The 22,254-nt window shown below is 37.3% G+C and overlaps 1 protein-coding gene across 1 annotated transcript in view; it reads right to left on the bottom strand.

Annotated features, from left to right (window-relative positions):
• Window positions 1-15,364: 15,364 nt before the first annotated feature.
• Window positions 15,365-22,254, bottom strand: part of LOC138307083 (disks large 1 tumor suppressor protein-like) — a 47,819-nt gene continuing 40,929 nt past the window's right edge. Inside the window, exons 4-5 of the mRNA XM_069247710.1 lie at window positions 15,779-15,946; window positions 15,365-15,412 (exon numbers count right to left, since the gene is read on the bottom strand). Of these exons, the coding sequence (XP_069103811.1) occupies window positions 15,365-15,412; window positions 15,779-15,946 (216 nt within the window). The remainder of the gene's footprint in view (window positions 15,413-15,778; window positions 15,947-22,254) is intronic.

The raw sequence follows: 22,254 nt of genomic DNA, 5'->3' as shown, positions 1-22,254 counted from the left end.
CAAACCAACAAATTCCCAACCAACCAATTCCAAACCAACAAATTCCCAACCAACCAATTCCAAACCAACAAATTCCCAACCAACCACTTCCAAACCAACAAATTCCCAACCAACCAATTCCAAACCAACAAATTCCCAACCAACCAATTCCAAACCAACAAATTCCCAACCAACCAATTCCAAACCAACAAATTCCCAACCAACCAATTCCAAACCAACAAATTCCCAACCAACCAATTCCAAACCAACAAATTCCCAACCAACCAATTCCAAACCAAACATTTCATCTCCTATATCTAGACTGTAACATGCTCTATAATGATATATCACACCCTCAACACCTGAACCATCAAACACCTGAAACATCCGCAACACGCTTCTCCACAGATCTCTTCTTCAGGTCAATTAAGTACAATATTAAATGTTGCCTCTTTAAAACACTGATCCCTCAAACCAAAAGATCTTTTTTCAAGACACATCTGAATGGTCACTATCATTCAGGTGATACAATATTTTGCAGATTATTTTCCGTTTGTGATTGTGGGAATCAACTGCTGATAAAAGCCTGTACTTGTCTGACTGGACTCGGTACAGTAGGGTAATAAGTTCTACTCTCCAACCACCCTGGTATAATTGGTCTGCAATGAGCCAACCAGACCCTACAAATCACAACACAGGCTAGCCAACTATATATATGGTAACAGTATCTTACGTTCCACTTCTCAGAAAATGCTCGGAAAATGCTATTTAAATTCCTACAGAGGAAAACCTAACCAATTCTAGCATACATTCAACAAAATGGCCAAAGGCTACACTGAGAGAAGGGACTGTAGTACAAAGTTCACAACCGTAAATGATTTATCAGTTTTATATTTTCTATATTACTGGATGGAGCTTTAAATTTGTAGAGTCAATATAATGCCTTTTCAACGACAGGAAATTTTCACTGGTGTTAAATTTGTGGTTCATGTACTTTGTGAATTACACAATACTATTGTTATGGTATATTTGTTGGTAATTAGAATCCATGAAGTTCAGTTAATATGAAGAAAGCAAAATTAAACCAGCCACGAAACTTAACCCATGTACAGGAAACTATTCCATTTTATCCTAAAATAGCTTTGCACTGACATTGTACATAACTGTCCTGTACATATCCCATCAATGTCCTGTACATATCCCATCAAAATCATTTGATTATGGCCTCAATGTCATAAAGAGTTACATGAACACCAAGGTCATGTAGTCATGGACTCATGTCATGTAAATCATAAGCATCATGTTTATGACTCCTAATGTTACAAAATCTGTATCATACAAGGTTCATGTAGCCTAAGACCCAACGACGTCATGTACATCATAAGTATTATGTACATCATGACCCACAACGTTTTAAAATCTGTGTCATATCAGGGTCATGTAGCCAAGAGCTCCATGACGTCATGGCGACGTTAGGTATAATCCTAGAGGAATTGACAGTGTAAGGTTAAGAGATATTGATAGGTGTGGGGGCTATACTGCCTGGCACTAACATATGGGGCCTGGACAGACATATACCTCTGTACAATTACGTTCTTTATTGACGTAATCGTCAGTAGGTTGAACTTTGGTATATCTATTGAGTCTGGCTCGGCCAGTTCGTGGTGGTAGGGAGCTGGTACCTCCGATCCTCATCTACAACATTCTATTCCCGAGTCAATTAGTCAACACTACAGATAAAGTTCTACCTTACTACAAATAACACTACAGATAAACTTCTACGTTACTACACAAAACCTAAACTGTTTGCTATTCTTGGTCTGCAACACATAAAATCAACATTTATGCAAATTCTCATCACAATCAAAGGGATGTTACTCTAATTCATATTGAGTGGCATATCAAACGACCATTGTTTAGCCTGTTGCTATGAACACAGAGACAAAAACTGCCTAGTAACCTTCATCTATCATGTGGTGTAAACACAGAGTATAGCATTATGTAACAGCTCTCTGAAGTCTGCTACAATGTATTACTCATAGTCAGAGTTAAATCTATATGCCATATGAAAAAGAGAATTGAATGTCCCAAGGAAGACTTCAACGTCGCTTATTTCTAAAATTGCAATTACTTTTAAGCAATCCCAAAACAACAAACATCAACAGGATATATGTAGTTTCCAAACATATCTGTCTGATTAAGTTAACATACAATGTGTTGTTGCCCATGGTAACCATGGTTAACAACGCTGTGTTACTTACCAACATGGAAATGAGACAATCCTCATCGTACAAAATAGTATCCACGTATTTCTTGAAACTCACGGATCTTCCTTTATGTCGAGAACGGAATTGCCACCACGAAAACATGGCACGCAGGTAACCTTGACCTTTGGCCTCTGGAATCATGTTTATATCACCTGTGCGAGCAGTTAACATCTCGTAACAATACAAATCATGTTTCTTACAGATATACTTCTTGATTTCTTTCACATAACATATATTTTGCAGTTTCATTGAAAACTTTCACAAAATTGAATTCCATGCAGACCTTCCAAGTCGTTTTGACAAATGACCTTTTAAAACCTAAACAAAAACTCAATTGGCAATCTATGTGTGTCTATTTGACATTAGTCGACTATTCCATCATGTATGTATTTTAACACCTAATGAGATCCAGTTCAATATGATGTCCGATAGATAGAGACATAAGTGAAGCATGATCGCCCAGATGGGATGTCCAATACTAAATTGGTGGATAACAAACCAAGCACGACCAACGAGCAGGGATGCCCCAAGTTTAATTAGCGGTACATGGTTGAGGTAAAAGCGAGGAGCTGTGTGATGGTTATACCGTCGTTTCCTCAGCGGCTAATCGTAATTAACACCACTGCCTATACAGGCTCAGTATACCGACGGCTCAAGGTGTTGATTGATAAGTAAAAATAGGCCAAAAACATCTTTTACAAAGCATAACAGAATGTTTATTATGTATTATAGCTGTATCATCTTTATACTTCCTACTCAATACCATAAGGTAAACAACAGTGAAAGTAAACAGATTTAATTGTTTTTGATGTAAACCATGGATTGATTAACTGTCACACTTTATGCTGTTGGAAGTGTGTGTTAATGCTTTACACATGTGTAGGTTATTGCTATACACATGTGTAGGTTACTGCTTTACACATGTGTAGTTTACAGCTTTACATATGTGTAGGTTACTGCCTTACACACATGTAGGTTACCACCTTATACACATGCGTGTTACAGCCTAACACATGTGTAGGTTACCGCCTTACACACGTGTGTTATCACCTTACACACATGTAGGTTATTTCAGTATTAACACACAACAGCGGAGTCAATCACCACACACGCTTGTCTCCGAGGACCAATTTCACAATGTGCCGTCATTTTTTTCTCCTACGCTAGCAGTTACAGTACCACATTTCACAGGTAAGGCTGAGGGCTGATGGAGCACACAGATCCACTCATACACAGCATAGTCTCATCCAACTCTACACCCAACGCCACGTTACATAATCACGGTATAAAATCTTTGATCTTTTCTAAAGCAAAGCTCCCAATCAGTGCTCAATAACAAACACTTTGTTGTGATGATGGTACAAGTGAAATCACAAGCCTAGCCCGATCTATAACATCCACGTATTGTTTTACCTACACCCGCGTAAAAGCTCATCATGTCTTTTAAAGTATCGGAAGATCTTTTTATTCAGCTGACAGCATGGCTCCATATCCTTAATTAACGATGACACAATATGATCCCATCACTGCTAAAGCTGTGGAGTCGAGGGACTTTAGCCGAGGGATGATAGTCTATCGCGTTTTACTGGCATCAAATAGCTTATCACTGGTGGCTTTCTAGGAAAACTTCAATGAAAAGTCTGGTATAATAGGTGAAGTGATCCCTGATTCCATTACATTACCTGGGGAACCGAGCCATGGAAATCTCACCGTACTTCTCTTTATAGTCCTTAATCGCTTCACTCGGGGGATTCCATGCGCACTAAATTAGATTCGTGATGTAAATCGCCAAGATAGCTCTGCTACAATTTAATAAACAAATCTATTGTCATGACAAGTCAAGTGGTGTTTGGCAAGGGTTTTTTTATCGCACGGTCAACACACAAAGGAATTGGTTTGACCTCACCAGGCCAATATAAGATTCCCAGCCAGCTAGGTTGCTAAATTTCTCCTATTCTCCACTTCTACACTATCACTTTATTTAAACACCAAATCTCAGCCTAATACATGTGTATTTCAATAATCTTCTCAATCCATCACACCCTGGTGCAATTGAACTGATAATACTCTCCAGAGGAGATGATTAGTAATTAGAGTTGTCTCCCCTAACTAGTATCGCACACTAGATTCTATCTCCACACTTCCACTGGAGCTGGATTGGGGTTGCCATATAAAACCGTCCCTTATGCCAAACTATTTGTATGGCGAGGCGAATCTGAGCTATAGAGTCTGTCGTGTTGTGTGGAGCCTAGACTACATGCTCATGCATGCTTTAATAGACAGATGCAATATTCCAATATTCACAGAGAATGTCAGGGAATAATTTTCATGGAAGTCGTTTAAACGTGGAAGTAATTTTTGTCAAAGCCTCATTTGATTGGAGTCATTTTAACGGGAATTTAAATAGCGGCACACAAGAGATGTCAGTATCTGACTTTATAATAGGGAAGGTGCCGTAGCTTCACAGTGGGGCTCCATCATGCGTTCAGAACAATGGCTCTGGTGATTGATACAGTAGCGTTGTCAAAGATTTATCGGACAGACCAAATCATTACAAAAACTTGAGGAAGACGAGCTCCTCCAGGCATCGACATCATTATCAATTCAGAGAGTAGCAAAGCTCCATTTAGTCCCGGAATGTATGTTAAGCTGAATAAAGCACAAAACATTTGTCTTCTGAGATGAGAAAAACGTACTCATTCACAATGTAAAATCTATATCTCTTTTCTGATGGGGGAAAAAATACACAGTACGCAAATAAGTTGTTGTTGTCCTACCCAACCAAAGTCATTGTGGTATGAGACTTAGCTCGGAGGTAAAACACAAGCACTGGTTGAACGCATGGTGCCAGTGTGTGGTGAAGATAACGGCGATGACAATAGGATCCATTAAGTCGCCCCAATAACAGGGTGAGGAACCTGCTGGTCCACGATTACATTCCTACCGCCTCTGGCCACAGCGATTACCCAAACACAATCCACAATCGGGCCTCTCCGATCACCACCAAACCGATCTATCATTCTGTTAACAGCCCTAAACAGGCAGACATTCAAATCAGTTTCCTTCTCCACAAACTTTCTCTTTTTTTATTGTTTCCTTTTCTAGATGTTTTAATCCTGTAGTTTAGGACACCATATAAATAGCCAAAAATCAATAAAGCCTGGTAACTGACAACTTATCCTGCTTCCTGTGTCTCTGTAGCGCCGACTTTAACAAACAAACACACACCCTCTACCCCTACTCATTCTTACTAATCAACTATTATTACTTTAACCAAAATGTAATTTGCATGAGCTGGAGCGTCGTACGTACAACATGTCTCTGTGTAAATGGTGTAGGATTCTCTACCTGTTTATCATTGCCTACACATGCAGGTACTCCATTGTTGTTCCTTTTATTATACAATACAACTCCGTAACTGTCACCCCCAATACCGACAACGTGTGACGCAATTCTTACGCATCAATCCTGGGGGAATTCACTACAAAATAGGTTTCTCATTGTATTATCTCAGCACTTCTTCAACCTACTGTCTGCATAATTTCAATATTCTTGTACAACATCAACAGGTTTCATATATTTGCATTTCCTTGTAATTGATTTATTAATTGATTGATCTAAAGGTTCAATCAAATGATTGATTGATCGGTTTTAACATCATATTCACAACCAGGGTCATTTGAGGATGAGCCAGGTTTATTGGTGTAGGAAAGCAGAAAAACCATACCTAAATAATAGAAGTGACAAGATTCTGAAAATGTCAAACTGACAAACTACATTGGGTTAAATATCTGTGGCAAGAAATCATGTTGGTAATTGTGTGTAGATAATCTTTTCATTTGAATAAGAAAATTGTTATTATTAGGAAAATAGTAATAACTAAGAAATGTTTAGAATATATTTTAAGAGTAAGGAAAGATCAATGAACATTTCAAATGGCTGCATTGAATTGGATGAGAGAATACCTGTTTATAATCCATATGAATATTGGTAATTTTTAAGTGTTTCTTTTATCAGGAATGGTACAGAACAGCCCCCCTCCCAAAAAAAAAAAAAAAAAAAAAAAAAACAAAAAAAAAAAAAAAAAAACTCCTGAATTTACTTAGACAAGGAAGAATTAAATGTTGTACTTTATAATAATGATCCATTTAAAAGAACCAACTCCAACAAAGCTTCCCCTTGCCATTCAGGTTTTCGTGCTCACTTCCACAATAAATCTCTTCTCCAACAGCAGGCTAAAAGCTTCAATATATTACAGTGGCCTGATGGAGACATCCTTGTATTCTGTTTTTGGAAACTGATGGTCAGAATGCAAAACGAGACGATCCTTCATGTCATTTTATAGGCAAATAACTAATAACTTGTTTTTCAAAAAAGAAATTGCTTTGTCACAAATAGATAAAGTATTTGGGATTTTGTCAGATTCCACATGGCATATGAACTTTAAAGGATTATTCTACATTCATGAAATGGTAATGACAGAATTACTAGGCATTTATAAACGTTGCTCAGAAATAGCATGGTTACAATTATGGAAATATTGTTTCATGCCCTCCGCCCCCAAAATCTTTTAGTTTATCTGAAATATTGTCTTAATTCTAAGAAACTCTGATTCAGTAAAGAGAAAAGAAAGCAACATATTGTAGATGCGTCAATAATCCTTTTATTATAATTGCATGTTAATTGCAATACTGTAACATGGATATTTCTTACAACACAGTCAGCTTTCAAATTGTTCAGTGTTGTAATCTTTGTACCCATCCAGTCATTGCATCAATGGTCTGATCATTTGCATGTCAAAATTTGATTGTGTTCACACGTTCGCATGTGGATATATTCATGGAGACTTAATGAATTGTAATATATACAAATTTATGTCCTAGCTGATTAAAACAATTGAATATCAATGATGAAAATATGGTTCATCACGCATTGTCTGTCTATATTGACTCACATCAACCAATCCACCCCTGAAGATATATTTAGACTCTTCTTGTTCATATATACTGGAGCAGTCCATTATGAAATTTCAGCGGTGAATGATGAGTTTTGTGTTCGATCAGTCAGTATTTAGAGCAAGATTATCAGTAACTATAACCACATCTAGGAGGTTCTCCATTCTGTGTCCTATCATTGCTCTTAAAGTGAGCAGTCAGGCAGGATGGCTAAAGTCGGTAAAAATGGTGTGAATGTATCCAGTATAATTTCTTAAAAAAAAAATAAAATCTCTCGCCAAAATCTGTCTGCGTACGAAGAAATTAATTTAAAGTATAGGAATACTAAAACGTCCTCTCGGCTGACTATGTCCGTGGTTACATTTCCACGCAGCCTCGCTTTCAATGCTTTCAACTTTCCTTTATTTTAATGGTCAGAACTGGGAAACTAAACAGAACTTGGCCTTCGTATTAATATGTTAGAACTTTTGGAAGGCCAATGAACGCATTTAGACTGATTTTCTTTGCCCGATTATTCACTTTAAACAATTCTACACCAATCCTACGATAAGCTATAAACCGCTTTCCAGAGGGGATTGGACCTTTGGCAATAACATCTCTGAAAGTTGGACAGCCGGACTGATCAGTTGATATGCAATAAAACTACTAGGGCAATAGGCAAGAGAGCTTAAATACTTTTAAAGTGACATGTGGAAAGGAAAGTGATCTCAATTAGCCATTAAACCTCTATAAGGGGACAAGAGGCAAGACAATATATAAGGTCAGCCATTCCAATGTAATAGATGCCTCTTATCTTATTTACCCCCTGAAGACACAAGAAGACTCTTCTAAATCAAAGACTATACCAGTCCACAATGATATTTCAGGAGTGAAAGAGTTAAAATGTAATCCTGCACATCTAAGAAAAAGAAAACACCAACTTCCCCTACCACATAATGCTTTGGAATGGTATGACAGAATATAACTCTTGTTCCAATTCCCAACCAATGATTCCAAAATCAATAGTCTTTAACTGTACATCCAATTTTGGATTTGTTAAACAATACTTAAATGACATTACTTGAACAGTCGTGAAATGGTAGGAAAATGAGCAATAAAGTTTAAAAGGTTTGTCATAAAGCTGCAGCCCTCTCTCTACAGCTGCCTGAAGACCCGTTTAAGCTGAGTGTAGCCTGTTCCCGAGACAGCTCCACACCCAATAGGCTGTCAGTGATGTTTTTAGAGTTAATGCTCCAACACTTCACACATTACAGATAGCTCATTAATCACTCTGTCAGCCTTGTGTAGCTTTAGAAGACACTTCCAAAGCTCTTACACATCTATATCCTTCTACTTAAGGCTGTGAGAAGTATATCTCCAAAAGTTAAAAAAAAAAATCAGGAATCATACAATTGATATGGCTATGTGACTAATGTGGGGTATAAATGGGCCTGCAATTTGGTGAATTAACGTAATACAGACAAACCTGTCTATTAAGACCATCCAAAGATCAAAGAGAGTATGTTCTTTATAACCAAGAGATCTTTATACACAAATAGTGTCTATATTTATTGGTCAGTTTGAACCCCAAGAAAATTGTCTTAATAAGGTGGTCTTGTGGCTGGATTTCCTCTACATGGGGATTTTTTTTTTATGGAATCTTGTCTTTTGTCAATATTTGAACATCTTGCCTTCTGTCAATATTTGAACATCTTGAAAATTCCTAAAAGATCAATTTTAGCTTTTACCAATTTTCTTATTACGTAAAACGTCTTGAACCAGTCAAATACAATCTCCAAGATTTTTGTGTTAGAAGACAAATGTGCTCATTACCGGAGCCATGATTACGGCCTGTAAATCATCAGATTGTAATTCCCGGGGCCTGATATGACAGACGTATCTTTAATTCCTCACTAGGCCTAGCAATATATCATTATTCCTGTCACTGTCCCAGAGATTCTGCTGTCAGCGCAGTACTGTCTTTACATAGTTCTATATGATGCTTTCCACACTACCAAATCTGCCATGGAGACTACTGTACTACCTGAATATGTCACAGACTAATTAAATCATCTCTAATCCACATCTTTCTACAGAAGAAATATGAATTTCTGTAATAGATATTATTCCAGCGACTAACTAATATCTACTCTGAGTATGACCATATTCTTGTAAATGTGGACAGCAATGGACACCTCTGATCTCAGTTCATCAACCTTCTCATTTCCATGGAATGAAATACAAACTTTTATATAAGGCTCGCCACGACGCATTCTACAGTGGTTGAGCAATATCAGCTTTCTAGTTTTATATCTAATAAGCACAACTTTCCTGAGGAAAAAAATAATTCTTTGTCTCATTTATTATGAATAGTGTCATACACACCTATCAATGGATTCCCAGTAGGTTGGTCAGCTGTAGGAATTTCGCCAGTAATAACATGGAATTATGAATTGTACATTTTCATCACAGGAAATTTAGTGAATCTATTTTCATCAACATCAGAAATTCTGGAATCAGAAATTTTGCAACTCTATTGCTTGAAAATAAGTCCAAACCCCAAATCCCTGATGTGGGTGTCTGATTGGACAGATCTAGAATAATGTGGACATCTGATTGAACAGATCTAGACTAATGTGGACATCTGATTGTACAGATCTAAACTGATGTGGACATCTGATTGGACAGATCTAGACTTAAGTGGACATCTGATTGGACAGATCTAGACTGATGTGGGCTTCTGATTGGACAGATCTAGACTGATGTGGACATCTGATTGGACAGATCTAGACTAATGTGGACATCTGATTGGACAGATCTAGACTGATGTGGGCTTCTGATTGGACAGATCTAGACTAATGTGGACATCTGATTGGACAGATCTATACTGATTTGGGCTTCTGATTGGACAGATCTAGACTGATGTGGGCGTCTGATTGGACAGATCTAGACTGAGATGGGCGTCTAATTGGACAGATCTAAACTGATGTGGGCATCTAATTGGACATATCTAGACTGATGTGGGTGTCTGATTGGACAGATCTAGACTGATGTTGGCATCTGATTGGACAGATCTAGACTGATGTGGGCGTCTGATTGGACAGATCTAGACTAATGTGGGTGTCTGATTGGACAGATCTAGAATAATGTGTCTGATTGGACAGATCTAGAATAATGTGGACATCTGATTGGACAGATCTAGACTAATGTGGACATCTGATTGGACAGATCTAGACTAATGTGGACATCTGATTGGACAGATCTAGACTAATGTGGACATCTGATTGGACAGATCTAGACTGATGTGGGCATCTGATTGGACAGATCTAGACTGATGTGGACATCTGATTGGACAGATCTAGACTGATGTGGGCGTCTTATTGGACAGATCTAGACTGATGTGGGCATCTTATTGGACAGAATTAGACTGATGTGGGCGTCTGATTGGACAGATCTAGACTAATGTGGACATCTGATTGGACAGATCTAGACTGATGTGGACATCTGATTGGACAGATCTAGACTAATGTGGACATCTGATTGGACTGATCTAGACTGATGTGGACATCTGATTGGATATATCTAGACTGATGTGGACATCTGATTGGACTGATCTAGACTGATGTGGACATCTGATTGGACTGATCTAGACTGATGTGGACATCTGATTGGACTGATCTAGACTGATGTGGACATCTGATTGGACAGAATTAGACTAATGTGGACATCTGATTGGACAGATCTAGACTGATGTGGACATCTGATTGGACAGATCTAGACTGATGTGGACATCTGATTGGACAGATCTAGACTAATGTGGACATCTGATTGGACTGATCTAGACTAATGTGGACATCTGATTGGACAGATCTAGACTGATGTGGACATCTGATTGGACAGATCTAGACTAATGTGGACATCTGATTGGACAGATCTAGACTAATGTGGACATCTGATTGGACTGATCTAGACTGATGTGGACATCTGATTGGACAGATCTAGACTGATGTGGACATCTGATTGGACAGATCTAGACTGATGTGGGCATCTGATTGGACGATCTAGACTGATGTGGACATCTGATTGGACAGATCTAGACTAATGTGGACATCTGATTGGACAGATCTAGACTGATGTGGGCATCTGATTGGACAGATCTAGACTGATGTGGACATCTGATTGGACTGATCTAGACTGATGTGGACATCTGATTGGACAGATCTAGACTGATGTGGACATCTGATTGGACAGATCTAGACTGATGTGGACATCTGATTGGACAGATCTAGACTGATGTGGACATCTGATTGGACAGATCTAGACTAATGTGGACATCTGATTGGACAGATCTAGACTGATGTGGACATCTGATTGGACAGATCTAGACTGATGTGGACATCTGATTGGACAGATCTAGACTGATGTGGACATCTGATTGGACAGATCTAGACTAATGTGGACATCTGATTGGACTGATCTAGACTGATGTGGACATCTGATTGGACAGATCTAGACTGATGTGGGCATCTGATTGGACAGATCTAGACCGATGTGGACATCTGATTGGACAGATCTAGACTGGACATCTGATTGGACAGATCTAGACTGATGTGGATATCTGATTGGACTGATCTAGACTGATGTGGGCATCTGATTGGACAGATCTAGACTAATGTGGACATCTGATTGGACTGATCTAGACTGATGTGGACATCTGATTGGACAGATCTAGACTAATGTGGACATCTGATTGGACAGATCTAGACTGATGTGGGCATCTGATTGGACAGATCTAGACTGATGTGGACATCTGATTGGACTGATCTAGACTGATGTGGACATCTGATTGGACAGATCTAGACTAATGTGGACATCTGATTGGACTGATCTAGACTGATGTGGACATCTGATTGGACAGATCTAGACTGATGTGGGCATCTGATTGGACAGATCTAGACCGATGTGGACATCTGATTGGACAGATCTAGACTGGACATCTGATTGGACAGATCTAGACTGATGTGGACATCTGATTGGACTGATCTAGACTGGACATCTGATTGGATATATCTAGAATATTGTTTGGGTGACCATACAAACCTATAGATTACCAAGTCATGAATCTTACTGTCTGTCCTGAGTTCTATCTAGTCTTAAACTTTCTATCACCAGATGATATGTATATATATAACTATAAATTTCTTCCTGTTATTGCTCACACCCATCAATCTTGTAATCACCAATTGTCCAGACTCTTTTTCAGCTTTAAAATTGGATTTCCCCAGTATATCTGGAGTGTTGCCATCCTGCTGATTCGGACCCAAGACTCATCCTACTAAAAGCCTCTTACAGGAGATCTGTTTCACTCCCATTATTTCAATCGTTTGTGTTTCGTCACATTTACCTCACCCATCATTTCAACATTCATTCCCTATCATATAAAAATATCTAGTTCTTGAGAGTCATCAATATCCAGGGTGATATATAAATCCGAGTTTGACGGCTTTGTCTTAATTAGGCACCACTAATGAGCGTGTGGCCAAGCTATGAAGTAACAGTGTATATATTTAAAGAACATTAATAACCTTGTCATATCCTAAAACAGATTGTTAATGACACAAATTTTAATTAAATTCTACAAAATCCCAATATTCCATAACATGATTGGAAAAACACACCATGCAAAAGACCATTTATTCCTGAAATCAATTTTTCATCTTATAATTTAAAACTCCATAAATTCTTGAGATAATTTGAAGAAGTTAGACGCTTCATTTCCTGTACGAGTAAAAAGTGAGCTGTATGAGGATCGGTGGCGCACTGTTCAGGGAATTAGGCTGCCAAGCCTGGATGACAGGCCTTTTCAAACGCCTTTACTCTTGTCAAAGGAAATTGTGTGTCTTTATTTTAATTTCACCCCTGTCAATACAAATTAATTTCCATATAACATACATCTGCTGGGCACAACTAATGTAACAGTATTGTAGTTCTACTCAATATCTTTTAACATTCCGAAGCTGAAAATAACGGCTTTCATCAGTATCATCTAAACTAGACATATAGACCTAGCTCTATAAATGGAATTGGGAATTTTTTATGATTGCAATTCTTTGCATTCAACCAGATTTAATTTACTTGAACATGTCCATTCTTTGTAAACAAGGATGCACAATAGCAGATCAGAATGGAATTGAATCTTATTCCAAAGCTAATATCCCAGCACACTCGTAGGTGGAGGTATAACAGTGGAGTCAAATGAAATACGAGGATATCGCTGTTTACATGGCGACGGGGAAACAGTGGAGTTTAACCTAGCCTAAAAACCAATAACTCCATACCATTATTACCTATTGATTATGTAAAATTATACTGCAACGAGCCACGTCTCCGTCTCATCTTAAATACGATCATATTTCTCAAATCATTTCCTTCACATTGGTATCATACAAATCCTGTGACCTTTCAACTCTATCATTGCCAATCCTTGGCTGTCATTGGCTCTGTGACCTTTCAACTCTATCATTGCCAATCCTTGACTGTCATTGGCTCTGTGACCTTTCAACTCTATCATTGCCAATCCTTGGCTGTCATTGGCTCTGTGACCTTTCAACTCTAGCATTGCCAATCCTTAGCTGCATTGGCTCCTTTCAACTCTATCATTGCCAAACCTTGACTGTCATTGGCTCTGTGACCTTTCAACTCTATCATTGCCAATCTTTGGCTGTCATTGGCTCTGTGCTCTGTGACCTTTCACCTCTATCATTGCCAATCCTTGGCTGTCATTGGCTCTGTGACCTTTCAACTCTATCATCGCCAATCCTTGACTGTCATTGGCTCTGTGACCTTTCAACTCTATCATTTTCACTTACTTCCATTTGTAACTAAATGTCGCGTATTTTGTGGGCGATAAGAAAACACAAAAATAAATTACCGTGAAAATATTTGAATCACAAATAGAATCTTATACATCTAGATCACCAGATTAAATCTATGTGAAAAGTTGTTAGTCATATAAACGCAAAAATAAGTCATCGCAAAAATAGCTTTGTTTAGAGTAATCATAACCAGTACAATTACTTTTCAAAGTTAAATGAAAAAGACATTTTTACGAAGGAGAAATAGGTTTTTGTTCTGACAGCAGTGAGGATGAAATCAATGTGCTGCTCTCATTAATGGAATCTTATGTTGAATACAACAGAAATAGCTATCATGTATTTCTATGGCCAACAAATACTAAATCTGCTTCTCTGTGCATCATAAACGGACATCCATATCAAATCTTTTTGTGTGTGGTTTATGAAAATCATTTATATCTTTCTATGACATTTAGCATAATTAGATCTTGTGGACAGCCATCAAATCTAAATATAAACAGGTTCATGTTAAAATCAAAGCTGCTAATGTAATCAATGTTTTAATTACCAACAAAACGTCCAATGGATAATTAGCCATGGTAAACTTCAACGCTATAAAAATATATCTGAACTTCTTGAGATATTTCCAGAAATATTTGAAATTGCTGTGAAGTTTTAGCTCAAAACAATCACTATATACTTAAAATCTGTAGATTGATTCAACGCCTACTTAAAATGTCAAAATAACAAGAGAAAGGGTTAATTAAATCAATTTTGAGCAATTAGATTTCAAACCTCATATTTTCGAGGAAAACATTAAAATATTCAACAGTGTTACTTGGTGAAGGTTTCCCTAGGTGATCATTGATTGTTTACACATGGAAATCTCTCATTAAGGAAAAGAAGCTCTGAACATATTCTTGAAACTCTGACACAAATACATTCTTAACTCCAGCTGTCGTCCAAGAGACAAAGTTACACCAACCCAATCCACAATCCTTTTCATAATAAAGGGACATCACTCTAAATAAGGTGGAGTATCTTGTTCAGATATATAGATTACGCACATCTACAATATATGATGATTATTGCCACCAAGTTTCATTGAAATTCCTTCAGTAGTTTAGGAGGAGTAGACGGTCGAACGTTGTATCTATATATATGTACATGTAGAGTGACATTTGTAGAAAGAAATAAAAGTATCAACACAGATTTCATGTGAACAGAAAAGGAAAATGTTGACATCACCAAATTTTTTCAACTTTTGAGGATTGGTAAGAATCCATCTTAACTTATTCAACCCTGAAAATTCATAATGAACTCTTCCAGTTCAGAAGAGCTCAAAAGTGTCTTTAAGGGGTAAATGAGTTAATAATATCTGAAATATATAAACAATGAGAAAAATATCATAACATAGGCAAAATGTCTTCAGGTCAATTTTCCATGAAAAGAACTTTACCTGAAATTCCCCTGGAAATGACCAGCATATTAAGGCAATTTCATATGACGTAATCTTCATGTAAATTAAACATCATATCATTTCTATGGTGAATCACTTTTCAAAATGTCCAGTAGAAATCTTCACATGAATTCAGGTCATATTGAGGTGAACTTAAGGTTAAACTCTTAACCCTGTATCACTATTTTTGCTCTTTTCAGGAAAAGTTTGTCGCCTTTGACCTGAATTTACCTGAAGACATTTTGCCTCAGCATATATTTGATGGATACTATACAGAAGACATACCGGTGGGGGTGGAAGGTCATCGTCGTCTATAGAGGGTACCGTAGGCTTGGGAGCTATAGGGGGTGGGGCCATGGCGGCCTGTGTTTTCTCTGTGCGGGACTCCTGTTTGTTTTCACTAAGCTCCGGAGGAGGGGGTGGGAGCTCATCGTCTGTGGAAGCTGGTGTTTTCTGTAGAAACAAAAGAAATCAATGTTTCACATTTGAGACTGGTGTTTATGTAGACCAGAATTAAACCAGTACGTTGTAAAGTAGATACAGGATGTAATTTTCTGCGGATCCGACTTAACGTAACTGGCAGCAACACTGTAGGTCTCAGTCAAACTTCACTTCAAACCAGCTAGTTTTCTCTTACATACTTATCAATCATTGAGATCAAATTTTGGTGATCGTTATAAATCTGCCATTAGAATCTTGCTTCTGTCCAGTAATGATTACCTGCAATATGGATGTCTGAACCAAAACTATAGAACAAATTTCTAAATTGAAAATGCATATTGCTGTTCTATTGAAGGTCATGATAATTTATTGACATGTCAGGTTTGGTTTGATTTTAAATATATTTTTATGGTCATAAACTATTCACAATAGGGATAAGACACATGTTTTCCAAACTTAGTGACACTCTCTCCCTTACAGGTTTAGTAAATAGAAGAAAGCCAGAGTACCCTGAGAAAAACCATCTAACAGCAGATTGAAATATCACAACTTCCTATACAATGGAGCAGATTTATTTCATAAAATGAATTCTTCTGATTAAATTTGATTTTTTTTCTTGTAATTACTACCTCAAATGTCCATCTGAGTTTAAACATTTTGATTGCCAAAAAAAGTGTGGTTCACCAGTTAACTAACAATTATTAAAATCTATGGTCAGGTAAATGAATGAATAAAAGTATCAACTAGTTTAATTTTAAACTGAGATTTTCTTTATTATCAGATTACAAGTCCTTTTGTATAAATTCTGTTAAAACAAAGTTAATCATGTATATAACCCTTATAATCCCTGTAAACAGAGAACTTATTTGAACAGAATCCATTTGTAATATGGAGCACCTAAAGATAATATCACATGCAAAAAACATTTCCACTGTAGCTTTACTGAAGCTGTGGTAATATAATTGATATAACAACAGATGTGTAGAACACTTATTAAATCTAACCCGCCTTTATAGTGTGCACGTGTCATGCAACTGGTGTAGCAGTATCGTTTATAGATTGTGTGTATAAGCCCACATAACAACAACAAATCACACTTTATAGACCAGTATTATGTGGTTATTGAACAGCTAAGAATGACCGACATAGTGCTGTCTCCGGGGACAACAGATTCCATATCAACTCATAAAATGTACACAGAGCAGTGTGGTGCAGTGGAAACTGTTCAAAGGGAGATAACTCCTCAAGGACTCGTCCATCAAACAGGATGGATTAGTGCTATTTTCATCAGGTTAATGTATAATTCTGAAAGTTCTAATTAAAGTAGAATTACCCAGCAGTTAGGACTAGTGTAATTGATTACACTACAACAAGTTATGTAAATAAGCTCCAGTGTTTAGCCAAGCATTCCATCTTGTTACTCCCTGAACAAGTACTTCTAGGCTACAGATTTAGTTTGGATTTAAATTAGGATTGGAAACAACTTACTGCAGAATCAAACTCAGAATAATAAGCTACACAATATTTTATTCTCAGTCTTAATATGCCGACTGGTGAGTACTTAAAATTTGTGAAACTAGAATTACATGTCTGAAAGACCAAAGGCAGGTTTCCTAACTGAAATTGTGACATGAATTGACAAGACAGATAGGAGTAAGTTATGTGTCCTTTTATTTTTTGACCCTTAAAATAAAAAAAAATCAATACAAACTTCGTTTTAATTGCTCATTTCTTTTGCCATAAGACATAATTCCTATTTGAGTATCTTTATGAATCTGTTTGAAATTGAAGCTTATAAGATGAGATTACAATAAGATTTCTCTGTTACATCTCCATACATCATAATTCAAATTAATCCTTATAATTCAATCTTCTTTATAATTATAATCTCTTCAAAATTTAAAATTCATTACGGGGACTTTTTCCCCCACAAAATCTTCACTACATTGATTCAGCCAATCAGAAGTGACGTTACAAACAACCTCTTTTTTGTCTGTATGGGCAGATCAAGTAATTTTTAAGCCAATGAAACCATTCCTTACAAGGAAGATTAAATATTCTCCAGAGTAACAACATCCGTTGTCCTATAACATAAAACACTGTCTTTACATGTAAAGTTTATGTCTGTTGGTGATAGAACTGTATTGTGATGTAACAGCCAAAAAAACATGGAGGTAATCTAAACAGGATTCTTATCATCTCTCTGGTGAACTGCAGGAAAAAAAACATGCTTAAAGGGCCACTAACTCCAAAGAATCATTGATTTTAAGGATTAAGGTTGAAAAATACCCAAGGATTTCATTTGCAACAGGTAGTTTAGCCATCCTAGTGTTGTTTACTGGGCCCATAAATCTCGGTCATAGTCTACAAACATCCAGCACAATATCCCCACAGGGTAACAAGTTCTAGTAAGGACAATAACGTACACACCAAATTACTGCTTTCTTCAGATATTATATGGAGACAAATACACAAGTTTCTGGTCACCGTTTACTATGTATACATTAAAACCAATACAAAGCTCTAAATAATTCCACTGTAAGGATATATATACACTCGTTTGAGGTTACTACATGTATCACCTTACAAGAGGCCCAACAGGTCTTACAGTCACATTACTATTGGTACAATATATACATTACAAAGACCAAATGGACTAAAAAGGCTTTAAACCTTCCCTTTGACGTACAAGTAAAACATTGTATAATATTCTAGGAACTCTTCAATAGAAGTTGCTAGTTTTTTATATATTTTACACTGTGACCTTAGGTCAAGGTCATTCAAATAAACAAACATTGTAGTCCTTTCTCCAAACATGTTAAAAGCCAATATCAGGTCTTAATTGATTCATTGATGGGGCTTAACGTCCTTCTTCTGGTTATAACCAAAAATATCCCGTCTCTAGGCCTACCATTTAGTCCTTCATTCGAGCAAAAATGGTTGCCCATCATTTGAGCATGCTACAGGCTAAATGAAAAGTGTACCATGATCCACAGCACATCGGACGATGATAGACAAAACACAAACACTATATATCATCTTGACCCTTTCTAGATGGTGATAACTTACATCTACCTTTGGTGGTGTGTTGGTGATAACTTACATCTACCTTTGGTTGTGTGTTGGTGATAACTTACATCTACCTTTGGTTGTGTGTTGGTAATTGGTGATAACTTACATCTACCTTTGGTGGTGTGTTGGTAATTGGTGATAACTTACATCTACCTTTGGTTGTGTGTTGGTGATAACTTACATCTACCTTTGGTTGTGTGTTGGTGATAACTTACATCTACCTTTGGTTGTGTGTTGGTGATAACTTACATCTACCTTTGGTTGTGTGTTGGTGATAACTTACATCTACCTTTGGTGGTGTGTTGGTGATAACTTACATCTACCTTTGGTGGTGTGTTGGTGATAACTTACATCTACCTTTGGTGATAACTTACATCTACCTTTGGTGTGTGTGTTGGTGATAACTTACATCTACCTTTGGTTGTGTGTTGGTGATAACTTACATCTACCTTTGGTGTGTGTTGTTGGTGATAACTTACATCTACCTTTGGTGTGTGTGTTGGTGATAACTTACATCTACCTTTGGTGGTGTGTTGGTGATAACTTACATCTACCTTTGGTGTGTGTGTAATGGTGATAACTTACATCTACCTTTGGTGGTGTGTTGGTGGGATAACTTACATCTACCTTTGGTGGTGTGTTGGTGATAACTTACATCTACCTTTGGTGGTGTTGTGATAACTTACATCTACCTTTGGTGTGTGTGTTGGTGATAACTTACATCTACCTTTGGTGTGTGTGTGTTGGTGATAACTTACATCTACCTTTGGTTGTGTGTTGGTAATTGGTGATAACTTACATCTACCTTTGGTTGTGTGTTGGTGATAACTTACATCTACCTTTGGTTGTGTGTTGGTGATAACTTACATCTACCTTTGGTTGTGTGTTGGTAATTGGTGATAACTTACATCTACCTTTGGTTGTGTGTTGGTGATAACTTACATCTACCTTTGGTTGTGTGTTGGTAATTGGTGATAACTTACATCTACCTTTGGTTGTGTGTTGGTGATAACTTACATCTACCTTTGGTTGTGTGTTGGTAATTGGTGATAACTTACATCTACCTTTGGTTGTGTGTTGGTAATTGGTGATAACTTACATCTACCTTTGGTTGTGTGTTGGTAATTGGTGATAACTTACATCTACCTTTGGTGGTGTGTTGGTAATTGGTGATAACTTACATCTACCTTTGGTGGTGTGTTGGTAATTGGTGATAACTTACATCTACCTTTGGTTGTGTGTTGGTGATAACTTACATCTACCTTTGGTGTGTGTGGTTGGTGATAACTTACATCTACCTTTGGTGGTGTGTTGGTAATTGGTGATAACTTACATCTACCTTTGGTGGTGTGTTGGTAATTGGTGATAACTTACATCTACCTTTGGTGGTGTGTTGGTGATAACTTACATCTACCTTTGGTGGTGTGTTGGTGATAACTTACATCTACCTTTGGTGGTGTGTTGGTGGTGATAACTTACATCTACCTTTGGTGGTGTGTTGGTAATTGGTGATAACTTACATCTACCTTTGGTTGTGTGTTGGTGATAACTTACATCTACCTTTGGTGGTGTGTTGGTAATTGGTGATAACTTACATCTACCTTTGGTTGTGTGTTGGTAATTGGTGATAACTTACATCTACCTTTGGTTGTGTGTTGGTGATAACTTACATCTACCTTTGGTTGTGTGTTGGTAATTGGTGATAACTTACATCTACCTTTGGTTGTGTGTTTGGTGATAACTTACATCTACCTTTGGTGTGTGTTGTGGTTGTGGGTAAACTTACATCTACCTTTGGTGTGTTTGTGTGGGTGATAACTTACATCTACCTTTGGTTGTGTGTTGGTGATAACTTACATCTACCTTTGGTTGTGTGTTGGTAATTGGTGATAACTTACATCTACCTTTGGTTGTGTGTTGGTAATTGGTGATAACTTACATCTACCTTTGGTTGTGTGTTGGTGATAACTTACATCTACCTTTGGTTGTGTGTTGGTGATAACTTACATCTACCTTTGGTTGTGTGTTGGTAATTGGTGATAACTTACATCTACCTTTGGTTGTGTGTTGGTGATAACTTACATCTACCTTTGGTTGTGTGTTGGTAATTGGTGATAACTTACATCTACCTTTGGTGGTGTGTTGGTAATTGGTGATAACTTACATCTACCTTTGGTTGTGTGTTGGTGATAACTTACATCTACCTTTGGTTGTGTGTTGGTAATTGGTGATAACTTACATCTACCTTTGGTTGTGTGTTGGTGATAACTTACATCTACCTTTGGTTGTGTGTTGGTGATAACTTACATCTACCTTTGGTTGTGTGTTGGTGATAACTTACATACATCTACCTTTGGTGGTGTGTGTGGTGATAACTTACATCTACCTTTGGTTGTGTGTTGGTGATAACTTACATCTACCTTTGGTTGTGTGTTGGTATTGGTGATAACTTACATCTACCTTTGGTTGTGTGTTGGTATTGGTGATAACTTACATCTACCTTTGGTTGTGTGTTGGTGATAACTTACATCTACCTTTGGTGGTGTGTTGGTAATTGGTGATAACTTACATCTACCTTTGGTTGTGTGTTGGTAATTGGTGATAACTTACATCTACCTTTGGTTGTGTGTTGGTAATTGGTGATAACTTACATCTACCTTTGGTTGTGTGTTGGTAATTGGTGATAACTTACATCTACCTTTGGTTGTGTGTTGGTAATTGGTGATAACTTACATCTACCTTTGGTTGTGTGTTGGTAATTGGTGATAACTTACATCTACCTTTGGTTGTGTGTTGGTAATTGGTGATAACTTACATCTACCTTTGGTTGTGTGTTGGTAATTGGTGATAACTTACATCTACCTTTGGTTGTGTGTTGGTGATAACTTACATCTACCTTTGGTTGTGTGTTGGTGATAACTTACATCTACCTTTGGTTGTGTGTTGGTGATAACTTACATCTACCTTTGGTTGTGTGTTGGTGATAACTTACATCTACCTTTGGTTGTGTGTTGGTGATAACTTACATCTACCTTTGGTGTGTGTTGGTGATAACTTACATCTACCTTTGGTTGTGTGTTGGTGATTGGTGATAACTTACATCTACCTTTGGTTGTGTGTTGGGTGATAACTTACATCTACCTTTGGTGGTGTGTTGGTATTGGTGATAACTTACATCTACCTTTGGTTGTGTGTTGGTAATTGGTGATAACTTACATCTACCTTTGGTTGTGTGTTGGTAATTGGTG

The sequence above is a fragment of the Argopecten irradians genome, chromosome 14 (assembly GCF_041381155.1).
Source record: "Argopecten irradians isolate NY chromosome 14, Ai_NY, whole genome shotgun sequence".
Taxonomy (NCBI): domain Eukaryota; kingdom Metazoa; phylum Mollusca; class Bivalvia; order Pectinida; family Pectinidae; genus Argopecten; species Argopecten irradians.
This window is presented reverse-complemented; position numbering and strand designations above follow the sequence as displayed.